At 37.6% G+C, this 14,340-nt stretch overlaps 2 protein-coding genes across 2 annotated transcripts in view; both read right to left on the bottom strand.

The window, feature by feature from the left end:
• Positions 1-7,970, bottom strand: part of LOC136244071 (uncharacterized) — a 32,272-nt gene extending 24,302 nt beyond the window's left edge. Inside the window, exon 1 of the mRNA XM_066035595.1 lies at positions 7,836-7,970. The gene's annotated coding sequence lies outside the window, so the exon portion shown is untranslated. The remainder of the gene's footprint in view (positions 1-7,835) is intronic.
• Positions 7,971-11,261: 3,291 nt separating this feature from the next.
• On the bottom strand, positions 11,262-14,340 carry LOC136247972 (uncharacterized). Its single transcript, XM_066039790.1, has 2 exons — positions 14,322-14,340; positions 11,262-13,306 (listed from the first exon to the last, which is right to left on the bottom strand). The coding sequence occupies exons 1-2, from the start codon at positions 14,338-14,340 to the stop codon at positions 11,391-11,393; spliced, it is 1,935 nt and encodes a 644-aa protein (XP_065895862.1). The 3' UTR covers positions 11,262-11,390.

Here is a 14,340-nt window from a genome sequence, read left to right as displayed (position 1 = left end):
ATCAAACAAATAGCTTAATCAACATTAATAATTGTTGCTAGACCAGCTAGTCTTTGCTTAAATTGATCAATGTCGTTAGAGTCAATCACGTGTTGGGGTAGAGAATTCCAAAGCTTAATAGCGGAGGGAAAGAAGGAATATAGATAAGAATCAATTCTTGTCATTGGTTGTATAAATCTCTTGCTATGGCCTCTTGTATCATGTAACATTGGTACAGGTGTGAGGAAAGAATTTGCCGAGATGTCAATGAGGTGATTAGTGATCTTAAACATCATAACAGCTTTCTGTTCTTCTCTATATTCAGCAAGGGTTGGCCAGTTAAGGTTTGTTAGCATTTGTGTGACACTGGCATAATGGGAGAAGTTATTCATCACAAACCTTGCTGCTTGCCTATGACTTCTTTCTATCATATTGATATCCTTTTGTGTGTGTAGTTACCAAATAATGGATGCATAATCTAATATAGGCTTTACCATCGCTTTGTAACAATTACTTTTAATTTCAAGTGGGCAGTTATGCAAATTGTGTTGCAGAAATCCTTTGGTTCTGTTAGCTTTGTTGGTAATTTGCTTTATATGTTCAAACCAAGTTAGATTGTGACTAATTTTTACACCTAAGCACTTAGCATGGGCAACTTCCTTAATATTTTTGGTTTGAATTTTATATTGGTTTAGAATTGGATGCTTTTTGTTGGTTATTCTGAGAAACTCACACTTTTGAGGGTTAAATACCATTTTCCATTCATCAGCCTACTTTCCGAGAGAATCCAGATCTCTTTGTAACTGTTGGCAGTCCTGCTCTGAATGAATAGTAGCATAAAGTAACACATCATCAGCATACAATTTAATTTTGGATAATATCCCATTTGGCAAATCATTAATAAAACACAGGAAGCGTAATGGGGCCAAGACAGTGCCCTGGGGTACACCGGAAGTTACTGTAGATGGATCACTTTGCTGACCCTCAACTATTACATGCTGGGATCTTTGAAGAACAAAATGTTGTATCCAGTCTAGTAATTTTCCTCAGATACCATAATGATAAAGTTTGTGGAACAAATGCTGGTGGGATACTTTGTCGAATGCCTTAGAGAAGTCTAAAAAACAATGTCAGTCTGCTCATTTTTGTTCAAGTTCTCAGCAAAATCATTTACTGTTAGCAATAACTGAGTTTCACATGATTGTCCTTAGCGGAAGCCATGTTGTTGATCACACAAGATGTTATATTTACTAAGATGAGTATAAATATGTGAATAGACAATGTGCTCTAATAGTTTTGAGCAAATACAAGTTAATGACACAGGTCTGTAATTACTAGCACTGGATCTGTCACCCTTGTTAAACAATGGCGCAACATTTGCCTTTTTCCAGTCTATAGGAAATATACATTGTTGTAATGAGGCTTGGAATATAAAAGATAAGGATGGAGCAATCTCTTCACAGGTTTCCTTCAATAGATTTGCAGGTATTCCATCAGGTCCACAGGCTTTATGTACATCCAGGGCCCTAAGCAGTTCAAGGACACCATTAGTTTCGACAAGAATTGGGTTGATGTCTGGTTTCGATTGTTCATGTATCATGGGGAGAGCTTCTTCTGTTACTGGAGTAAATACTGAGGTGAAGTAGTCATTAAGTATTTGAGCTTTAGTAGAACTATCATTAATTTTTTAAGTAATTTTAATTCAAATAATAAATGTACTTTCCATTTCGCATGTCCTTGTTGTAATTGTGCTAAGCTCTCCAACCCTTGTAACTATCATTTATTGTAATAACTAGTTTCATAGGCTTTTGGTAATTAAGTTAAGTATAAGTAGTTAGTTTTATAGGCATCTGGCATTGATTGTCATTTGTCCTTCAGATCACCTTTCCAATCATACTGTCTTATTTTTGTACCTACCATCCTTGTAATTTTGCTGTGTATCTGTAAAGCAATGAAATAAATAAATAATAAATAATTACTTTGTTTTCAACCTTTAAAGGTGCTACACCACAATGGTCTTTCTTTTGACTCTTTATAAAGTTCCACAACCTTTTTGATACAGCGCCGTTGGAATTAACCAATCCTTCAATATAGTTATTGTATGCATTACGACGTTCTCTTTGGACCTCACGTTTGATACATCGATAAGAGTCCCAGTTCCTACTGCAATTAGATTGTCTGGCTAGGTTATACAAGCGCTGCTTTTTGCGTGATAAATGCTTTATGCGATTGGTTACCCATGGTTGTTTAGTCCCAGTGCTAAAGTGCTTGGTTGGTACATGGGATAAACAGTCAAAACACATTTGTTTGAATTCATTTCATAAAATATCAACTGGCGTAGACAAGGAGTACTTGCTTAAGAAGGTGTTACTAAATTGGTTTATAATTTCTTTTATACCTACCATATCTACCTTATGACAAAGAAAAGATTTTCGCTGAGCACATTGCTGATGAGTGATGGAAACAGAGGATTCAATATAGACTGCCTTGTGGTCACTAATACCTGCAATGGACTGCAACTATGCACAAGGGATAGTCTATTTGTGATGAATACATCTAAAATGTTGTTTCCCCTTGTTGGAAAATTAACTGCTTGAGAGAAACCATATTCTTGAACAAAAATTGATCATAGTATCGCACAAAATAAGAGGATATGCAGAGTCTTTAGTGGAATTGTTTGCCCAGTCAATGCTTGGTAGGTTAAGGTCACCGATAAGCCAGATGGGAACATTTGGATGGGTTGAAGTGATGGTTGTAAATAAATTACACAGATTATCTATAGTTTGGATATCTTATTTGGTGGTCTATAGAAAGAGCAAATTATAAGGGGTTAACAGTTGTTTAGAGTAACCTTACACACCACAGCTTCTGTGCTATTATCAAACACAAGTTCTTGACAGTTAATAGAACTTCGGCATGCCAAGAGCATCCCACCATAGCCATCAGCCCTATCTTTTCTGAATACATAGTATCCATCAGGAAAGAACTCAGAGGAGGAAACATCAGATGAGAGCCAGGTTTCACTCACTGCTATAACATCAGGGTTATAATCGTAAAGTAAAACAGCAAGGGAGGCATGTTTCGCTACAATGCGATGGCTATTCAGAAAAATCAGCTTTAGAGATTCAATACCATTGGAATTCGAAATTGAGTTTGGAAAAGAATTTTGGCAGGAATCATTCAGTAAAGAGTTACTTACATTACTTACACTAGGTAAAAACATGTTATCAGGAACACTGGTTATTAGAGTTGGTAGTGGCAGATGATTGAGGATGACGAGTTATTGTGAATATGATTGGAGTCTAGTCATAAATAGATCAGTATCTGCAATTTCAATTGTATCAGTTGGTACTATGTTTCAGTCGTTTATTGTTCTTGAGAAATAGCTGTTTTGGTATGCCGTGGTGGATGAGGTAGGTAAGATATGGTGAAGATGGTAGTATTGTCTTGTTGGTCATATTTTTGGTAAGTAATAATGAGGAATTTGGAGTGATAACTGTTGGTAGAGTATCTTATGCAATATTTGTAACTTAGATAATTTCCGCCAAACTTGTAATTTAGGATAATTTAGCTGATCCAACATTAGAGAAACTGAACTGAATCTGCCATAGTCATTCAACACCCAGTGTGCTGCTCTTCATTGTACTTTCTCTAAGTCTTAAATATCTCCAATGTGGTAGGGATCACAGACAGCAGATGCATACTCTAGTTGTGGTCTCACCATTGTTAGGTAAGCTGATTCTTTAACTTGACTTGAACATTTGTTTGGATTGCATTTTAAGAAATTGAGTGTTGTAGATGCTTTATTGACAACATTTGATATGTGAGGTGACCAAGACAGTGATTTATGAATTAAGACTCTTAGGTACATATTTTGATCAGATATATCTAGGATGTGACTGTGAAGTGTGTAGTCGTGAGTGAATGGTGATAAGGATCTTGTGCAACGTATAACTGTACATTTACTAACATTGAACTTAAGTTGCCAAGTGTTGGCCCATTCTGACAGTTTATTTAAATCTTCTTGAATTCTGTTGATGTCTTTTACACTATTGATAACTCTATAAAGCAAGCAATCATCGGTGAACAGGCGGAGTGGTGAATTGATGTCTTTAGTTATGTCATTTATATACAATAGGAACATTAGAGGACCAAGAACTGTGCCTTGTGGTATCCCAGACATTACCGATGCTGGACTAAAGGTTTCACTATTTAAAACAACACACTGAGTACGTTGGGTAAGCCAGGTTTGGATCCAGTTATAAGTACTACCATTAATTCCATGATATCTTAGTTTGGTCAATAAGCGTTGGTGTGGAACTGTATTGAATGCTTTGAAAAATCCAATAAGATGATATCTATCTGTTTCTGATGGTCTAGAGCAAAGTATATGTCTTCTGTAAGAGTATTTAGTTGAGTTATGCATGAATGATTAGATCTGAAGCCATGTTGATTTTCAATTAATATGTTGTTTTTGTTTAGATGGTTCATGATGGAATGATATATAATGTGTTCCATAACCTTTGCACAAATGGAGGTCAAAGATATGGGGTGATAATTACTAACACTACTGTGATTACCTTTCTTGAATACTGGACATACATTGGCTTTTAACCAATCAGATGGCAATGAGTTAGTTGACAGAGAATGATTGAATATTACATGTAATATTGGTGTTATTTCATCTGCGCAATGCTTCAAGATGTAAGGGGATATACAGTTTGGACCACTAGCTTTATTTGTATCAAGTGTTATAAGAAACTTATGTATTCCAGATTGTGAGATAGATATTATTATTATTATTTATTGTTAATCAGCAGGACCCTCTAGGGGTATAATGCTGATGTGAAATTACATGTGTACAATTTCAATTAGTTACTTAATTATGTAAGTATATACAATTATGACAAGTTACTTAATTATATACATATGTACAATTACAATACTAAACTATAAAAATATATACAATTACGATAAGTTACTTAACTATTTACATAGAAGGGGCTACTTTTGCTTAAATTCTTCAACACAGTCAGTCTCAATAATCTCAGCATCTAATCTATTCCATTTTGGTACAGTTCTTGGAAGGAAGGGATATTTATATACATCAATTCTTGGCTAGTAAGGTACTAGTTTAAAGTTGTGTGAGTGTTGGGTCCATAATACAGTAGATTTAAATGGGAGGTAACAGTTTGGTATAATCAATAAATCATGTAGTACTTTATATAGTAAAACTAGTCTAGCTGATTTGCGATGTTCTTGTAGTGTAGGCCATTGCAAGTTTTCAAGGATGATAATGATGCTGTCTCTATTATTTCTTCTCCATGGTTATATCAGGCATGTAGAGTACTTCAGTTTTACTATCCATAATAGGCATTGTTAACAAGTTTTCCTATGTAAACACAGATTTAAAGTGATTCTTCAAAGAATCTCATTGGAGCCTGCCAAAAATTCTGTACAAGCAACAAAGATATATGTGTGAGAGTATACATACGGAATTCAAAAAACACGCACGATCATGAAAGTGTCGATCCACGTGCATGCATGCCTTAATTATACCTCTTCCGGTCTGCATGGTCCGTAAAATAGACCTTTTAAACACCTAGCTTGTTAAGCAGGAGCTTCCGGTCCTACGGTCCGGTCAGATCCGCAAAATAAATACCCCCTTACTGCCCTACCTATACAAAAACATGGTTTCTCCCTACACAAGACTGCCTTTCAAGATGCCCTTGCTTTGAGGTATGGCTGAATGCCCTCTCGTACACCTTCCGACTGTGCTTGTGGTACTAACTTTTCTGTTGATCATGCCCTATCTTGTGCAAACGTTGGATTCCCTTTACACCACAACGAAGTGAGGGATATCACAGCTGAATTATTAACTGAAGTGTGCAATGATGTGGAGGTTGAGCCTCATTTGCAGCCTCTTAGTAATAAAAGGTTTCAACAGAAGACTGCCAACACTCAGGATGGCGTACACTTGGACATTGCCATGAATGGATTTTGGGGTGGTCGTTATGAAAAATGTTATACGGACGTCAGAGTTTTAACCCACTTGAACCATCCAACAGTAGAACCACCCTTCAGTCATGTTACAGGAAACACGAAATAACAAAGAAGAGAATTTATGAGTTGCGAATCCGTCAAGTGGAACATTGTTCTTTTACTCCTCTAGTGTTCTCTGCTTCCGGGGAAATGGGCCATGAAGCCGTTGTATTTTACAAGCGATCGGCGAGTTTATTGTCTGACAATTGGAATGACCCTTGTGCCACAGTACTAGGATGGATTAGATGTAGGTTGTCATTTTGTTTACTACGTTCAGCAATCCAGTACATTAGAGGAGCGCGATCTTCACAAGGTCATTACATAAAAAGTGCTTCTGTTGCAATCAGACTCAGTTTTTTGATTTAATTGTTTAACTGTTTATTTATATGTTCTAATCTTATATTTATTCTATAAAACAAAAAAAATTACTACTTACTCCTGGCCACTGGCACTGGATGCCAGTGGACCTTCAGCATACACCAGATTTTAAGGACCAATGTTTATACTGTATGTATCTTGTATGTATGCTATAAAGCAATAATAAATAAATAAATGAATAAAATTAAAATATTTCGTAAAATTACGCATGCTACAAGAAAGTATGCAAGCTTTTATGGGGACAGTACTAGACAAAGATAAACTCAAATTGATTACAACTATATACCATGTTATTCGCCTACTCATTGAGAGTTCGAAAATCTTTGTTGTGTTTTTGTATCTTCAATGGTATGGGTGTCACGTGCGTTTGTTTATGATGCAGTAAATGTAAACAAGATCGTTATCGTTTCTTCTAACAAACCGCCTTAATACGCCTATGCGAAAGTGACTGCAAGGCTAAAACTATACCTTGGTTGATCTGCCAATCCATTGTAAACCAAATTCCAAATTTGTAGACTAATCCAAACATGAAGATATGGCTGCGAATTCAAGCGTCTATAGTTTATTTTTAGTATAGTAACTGAGCACATCGATTTCCTTGTTCTTCCTACTTTCTAGCGATTTAATTTCAATACTACACACCAGAGAAGGCTAAAATTTTGGTGATCCATTCTTTGGACACTGCAGATAATGGTGAGTGAATTAAAAAGTTTGATTGTGCTAACTAGACGGGTTATTGCTAGACGGTCACAAATACAATTGCACTTGTAAAATTAGCTTTACGCCACAGGTGGGCTCTGCTAATCAAATAATAATGATAATAATAAGTGCTCATAACTAACGTATCGTACACTGTACGAACACCTGGAACACAAAACAAAGATTTTTGTACTTCCAGTGAACAGGAGTAACTTGTTCAATGAAAATGAGTATCTTGTATGCCTCTCCTGAGATAGGCCGCATTGATGAGCACAGGGACTTTTAAACTTTCAGCAATCTGGTCCTTTTTATTCAGTTGTCCAGCACGTGCTTTCTTTGTGCTGGGGGTGGTAGGCAAGGGCAGTCCATCCAGCCCGGGGAAAAAATCTTGTAGTGTATAGGCTTTATTTGTTTGTGTACATAACAAATCGATTGGAACGTGTGTAAATTATTTTGTAGAACGCGTACTTTTACCCAGTTTATTTCAATACGTTTTAGCTAATAGCTAAACAAAATATAATTTTGCCGAAATGACCGGTTTTTACTCAGAGGCTCACATATGGCATTGTATATGTGTAAATTTCAAAACAATCATACACACATTTATAACGTTAATTACTCAAACAAAATTTTTGCAGATTACACTCAGGACGAAATATAATTATTTTAAAGTATTTCCACATACAAATATTAATTTGTAATTTTTAAGCCCATACAATATCACATCGATAACGTACATATCTGTTGGAATACTGTATCTGTAAAAGCTTCAAGAAATAAATGAATAAATCAGTAATAAGCAAATCGTTGCAATTACTAGTTACTAAATTAAAATAGATTCAATAAAACTTAAGAAGCTGTCACATTTACACACTCTTTCATTAACTACGTATATTAACGCTTTATATGATAGAGATGCATGCGCAGTGATTTAAATGTTGCATGCAACTTGGATAGGGTCCGCAATCCGAAAAATCGACTTCTACAAGTCAATCCCCCTACCATTGTGGGATGTTCAGTGTTGTATCCCATTGCTAGATCCACCATGAAACCGGAGGCACGATTGTTGTCTTCACAGAAATATTGTTTTCAATATCTCGCAGGATGCTAAATTTATTCGTGCCCCGCAAAAAGGACCAGATGAAACTTACTACTTAGTGAGATCATATCCAGAGTTGTTGTAATTGAAAAGTACTCAAAGAACTAAGTGATTGATTTGCTGGGTTCTCGGAAGAGAGTTGCTTTCTTTTAAAAAACAGACAAAGAAATACAAAGTTTCGAATTCAAAATACCCTACCACCCAGGGCAAGAGAAGCTAACTCTTTCTCATAGTGTTTCGATATGGTTGGGTGCATATTCTGTCCATGCTGTTAGTTTGGAAAAGATCTGAGACTTCTCATCATCTGGGTGACGAGCGTCACATTTTTCTGTAGCATCAAAGAAGCGTGTCGCGCTTTCTAGCCATTTCCAGCGCCTCTGCAGCTACAACAATAATCAATTATCGACTAAAACTATAGCAAATGATGTCACTGAACGTTTGGTAGCAGCGGTTGTCCATTATTATTTCATCCACAGCTTCCAAGCCTTGCTCTAAGCTATGCATCAAGGGAGGCAGCAAAATCGTCCAAATTTGACTTCACCTCTCACTCTCCACAGCAGTTCAAACCTTCATTAATCACCCTACATCACCATTATACGGCAAAACATCCCAAAACAAACCGAAAAGGTACAAAATCGTTTTGAACCATCATTTATCATCATTCTAAATTAAATTAAGTGACCAGTGTGGCATCAGAAGTACTGAAAAGAACTTTGGTACCGTTGAGAGAATCCCTTGAAATGACGCACGAAAAGTTTGACGTTCTTCACCTAGATGGTGAGAAGTCTCAGGCCCTTTCCAGATTAACAGCATAGACAGTCCATGCATCCAACCTCATCACATCACTATGAGGAAGAGTTGGCTTTTCTTGTTTTGGCTGGTAGGGCAATTTGAATTCAAAAATTCGTGTTTCATTTTCTGCTTTTTTTTGGTACCGTTGAGAGAATCCCTTGAAATGACGCACGAAAAGTTTGACGTTCTTAACCTAGATGGTGAGAAGTCTCAGGCCCTTTCCAGATTAACAGCATAGACAGACCATGCATCCAACCTCATCACATCACTATGAGGAAGAGTTGGCTTTTCTTGTTTTGGCTGGTAGGGCAATTTGAATTCAAAAATTCGTGCTTCATTTTCTGCTTTTTGAGAGGAAGCAACCCTGTGCCGGGAACCCAGTGAATCGTTTGCTTATTACCGTGCGTTCTTTTTAACTACATTAACTCTAGATAATATCTAGCTAAGCAGCAAGTTTTATCCTGTTCTTTGTGTGGAGCACGAAATTTTAAAAGTATTATTTGCATCTCACAAAATAGAGCAGCTCAGGTATTTCCGACCACCATGTACTTTCGGACGCAATATTTCCTAGAGGAGCAACAAGACTCGATCAATTATTACACTATTATGAAGACCTATGACTATAACCTCCATACATAAATTATAAAAGGATTTGGTTATATCGTGTGGCTGCAGTGACCTCGGAAATCTACTAACCAAAAACGTCGATGCTCGGACAAGGACATGTACGCTCGGACCCCACCCTCTACACCCTTCCCATGCAACTTCAAAAGCTATTGTGTGGTAGTGATTGATAGAGCTAACTTTGAGCTACCCCATGATATAAGCAGATTAGAATTTTATTAACTGGTATTGTAGATAGCCGGTTTTTCCCAGAGGTGATTACTTGATCAAACGTCGGACGCAAAAAATCATTTTCTTTTCGGAATTTCCATTTATTTGTGATAATTTTGGTATTTTATGGCTTTCAGTAAAGCACTAGCTTAAAAGGTTTTAAATGCAGCAATTTAAACACAGGTATAGGATGTTTTTCGTCAATTCTAGGTGGAAGAAGACAAGCTACATATATACACTGTTAAAAATAGGGTGTAATCCAATCACCTTTAGAGGAGTTCTAACTACTGTGTAAATTAAACTCCTTTGAAGGGAGTTGTAGTACTCCCCAGGGGTGCTCTAGGAGCAACTAAAAGGTGATACAAAGGCGTTACAATACTCCCTAAGGGTGTTCTAGGAATAGCTATAAAGGCATCACAGTACACTTTAAAGGTGTTCTAGTGCTCTCCATAGTGGCATTTTGTTGAAAAGAAACGTAGGCTTGCTATAACATTCCGGTAACCTTCATGTTGATTTCAATTTATACGCAATGATTAACAACAAACCACATTAGCAGTACACAATTATATTTTTGCAACACTTTTATACTCATCACATGGTTGTTTCCAAGTCACTCTTATAGAAGTTAACAAAATGTATTTATAACCTAATTTTTAATATAAGCATCCGATTGTGGGTTTCAATATACCAAGGTGTAGGCAAACACCCTTACAGTGGCTTAGCTATTATGGGGAATAAAGTGACATTTGTGGTGTTCAATAACACCCCTAGTGCTACAGTACTCCCTTAGGGTGTTGTAAATACCATGGGTGTACATGAACACCTTTACGATCGGTGCACCTGTAACACCTCATATTAACAGTGTAGCTGTAGTATAGTACGTCTATACAAATTAGCTAAATAAGGCCACTTCTCTACTGATTTGACATTTTTGATATTGTTTCGGTCAATTTCAGGTAGTGGAGGTCAGCAGTAAACTGCAATAGTGTGTGAAGCTTCGCTACCGCATATATGACTGTTCTATTAGAGTAGTTTATGTATTGAGCAAATTTCGCTGGTTTAAATTGTACAGGTTTTCGTGTTTGCATGACCCAACATACATGAATTGTTCCAGAACAGATTCTAGAAAAATACAGGAGCTTACAACACGAAAGTTAACAAGTGAAATTCACTCAACCAATAAACCTACTCTAATAGAACAGTCATATGTGCGTTAGCGAGGTTTTGTACACTGTTGCAGCTTATTGCTGACCTCCACTACCTGAAATTGATTTTATAATTTCAAAAGTGTAAAATGAGTAAGAGGAGTGGCCTTATTTAGCTAATTTGTGTAGACGTACTATACTACAGCTATATGTAGCTTGGTTTCTTCCACCTAGAACTGACGAAAAACAAAGAGATAACCATCATTAACAATTGTGATGAAAAGATGTACAACAAAACAAATAGGCATGTGAAACCTCGGACAGCATGCAAACACAAAAAGTAGAGGACTACACTGTGGGCATGGCAAGGCAAAAACAACAACAAAAAAGACTAATTACTGTAATTACAAAAATAAAACTGTCTAATTTGTGCACCACTCTGTACAGTTTCGTGCTAGAAAAATTCTCTGAGAGGCAGAGATACTGGCAGAGGCAGCAGCATCTAACCATTCCTTAATAATGTGCTTCGAAATCCTTATATCAGCTTGAACAAAGTTTAACAAACTAGATAAATTCTTGATGGAAGACACTTGAAAATGACCAAGTACCGTGATTTCAATGGTGTCATAATAGTTAGCAATATTTAGGCGATCAAATTCAGCCAACAGCTGCAGATACTCAGTTTTGCTCTGCTTCCTATTGCGAGCAGACTGGATGTGATGGATGGAGTCCAGAGGGCATGTTAGTTCCAACAGAGTGATGGAAGAACTCTGGGAATTATATATAACAATGTCTGGACGGTAGGATGTAATAAGGAGACTCATCGGAATTGTAGACTGTGGAGAATTATCAGCATGGAAATTAGGTATATCAGCAAACACTTTAACAAATGGGATGTCAGCAAATGCTTCAGAAAGTTTAGTGGCCAAAACACGAAGAACCTGATCATGATGGTAGGTATACCGCTGTTGATTTAATGCTGCAGGGCAGCTACTTAAAACATGAGCAGTTGTTGGGCGCCGTGAATCGCAAAGCAAACACTTCGCTTCACATAGGATGGACCATCTCTGTAAATTCACAGCGGTGGGTAGAGTGTCAGATGCTGCACGAAGGAGGAATGACAATTGACCGGGGTGGAATCCCTTCAGTAGCCTGTTCCAAGTTTTACAGGAGCTCTCTAGTTCAGCGGAACTCTCAAACTTTGACTGAACAGTTAGTGACTGTAAATGGTCTTTGCATTGAGCTTTGATGGAATCTGACAACTGGTGCTTAGCCTTAATATATAACGACCGAGCTGATGGGAAGGCAGATAATTGTTTTTGAGCAATCGACAGGATGGAATAGTCATTGTCTTGGATTTGTAGAGCAACATTCCCAAGACGCAAATGGAGGCTAAGTTCCTGGAGCCGCAAGTCAGAGGAGGCACTGAAACAGGCTAGCAAACTTAGTTTTGCCTCCCTGGAGACATGAGAAATACTAGGACAACAAACACCTGGGTAGTACAGAATAACTCGTGTAGCACTCCGGGGAAAATTCAGCCATTTCTTCAGAAACCGCGTGGCAATAGATTCTAACTTGGAGATGGTCCCCCTGGAGACAGCATCAACACACAAATGAAACCATGTCAGTGAGAGAATATAGGTATGGTAAATCCACAGTTTGTACTCACCACGGATGGGGAGTGAGTCAAATGCAGAAAGTAGGTCAGTAAGATGGCTTATCATACGCTTGCCTGCAGCTTTCTTGGTAGCACTCAAAGAGACATCAATTAACTTTCCTAAAAATTTGGTTTGGCCTTCTCTGATGGGTCCAGTTGTACCTTTGGATAATGGCAAGCCCATTGGCGCAACTTTGGAGCCATCAAATAGAAAGGAAATACATTTAGATGGTTTAAAAGTCAAGTCCAAATCTGCTGCCTTCAGGTCAATTGTTTGTAAAACTGATTTATGAACATCGATATCACAGGAGATCAAAGTGACATCGTCAGCATATCCTTTGAGTGAGTGTTCCATTGAGTCAGCAAATTTAACTGATGGTTTCCCGTTGGCTTTGGTAAAAGCAGGTTTCCCATCAAGGGAGACAAAGTTCCTTGCTCTTTTAGCACATGGTTTCCACTCTATTGTATGTAAAGCAACAACTTCAGAAACAACTTGATCATCACTGTCATCATAAACAATTTTACACGATCTGTCTAGGAAGTACTGACCAACTCGCGCCTTGTACCAACCAGGTGGTTCCTCTCCAGCTTCTGTCCACTTTACATACACATAGGAATCAACAGGAGGAAGAGCTTCAGAGTCCTCAATCGGAATCTTGATATGATAACCATGCCCTATACCTGAGTTTAAATTGCTATATTTAAAACCTTTTCAGGTAGTACTTTACTGAAAGTCATAAAATACCAAAATTATCACAAATAAATGAAAAGTCGAAAATAAAATGAATTTTTGCGTCCGACGTTTGATCAAGTTACCACCTCTGGGAAAAAAATCGGCTATCTACAATACCAGCTAATAAAAATCTAATCTGCTTATATCATGGGGTAGCTCAAGGTTAGTTCTATCAATCACTACCACACAATAGCTTTTGAAGTTGCATGGGAAGGGTGTAGAGGGTGGGGTCCGAGCGTACATGTCCTTGTCCGAGCATCGACGTTTTTGGACAGTGGATTTCCGAGGTCCCTTCAGCCACACGATATAACCGAATCTTTTTATATTTTATATATGGAGGTTATAGTCATAGGTCTTCATAATAGTGTAATAATTGATCGAGTCTTGTTGCTTCTTTAGGAAATATTGCGTCCGAAAGTACATGGTGATCGGAAATACCTGAGCTGCTCTACTAAAATCAATATTTCTGTGATGACAACAATCGTACCTCCGGGTTCATGGTGAATCTAGCAATTAGGTACTATCATAGATACTACACCCCCCGGGATTGGAAACCCCACTCTTGAGCCAATACCGTCTGTACAGTCTTGCTGGCGTATCAGCATCTCTAGTTAATTGGTGTGGAATGTGAAGAGAAAATTCTCAACAAGTACAACGCTACCATTATAAAGCCTGCATGTGCTGGACTAAACTGTTCCTTTATCGTTTAACATCGTTGCAGTTTCTTTCGGGAAGTCAGGAGCTTCGAAATAGACGATTTTTTAGGGCATCGCCGTATCCACTTTGCTAGCCGTAAGTTAATGATTCTGAATGGGATGTTTGTCAAACTTGCCTGGGACAGATAACTTTTAATCACCAATCGAACCAATATAGTTCTGCGGCCTTGTTTCTTTTGAATTCGCTGTTTCAGTCTTGTCGCTCGAGTTTGCAGACCTTTGTTTTGCTAGCTGTAACAGCCTGTACTGTTGTCTGTCAAGTCCAT

Source organism: Dysidea avara, chromosome 2 (genome assembly GCF_963678975.1).
Source record: "Dysidea avara chromosome 2, odDysAvar1.4, whole genome shotgun sequence".
Lineage (NCBI taxonomy): Eukaryota > Metazoa > Porifera > Demospongiae > Dictyoceratida > Dysideidae > Dysidea > Dysidea avara.
The sequence above is the reverse complement of the archived record's forward strand: the minus strand, read 5'-3'. Positions and strand labels throughout refer to the sequence as shown.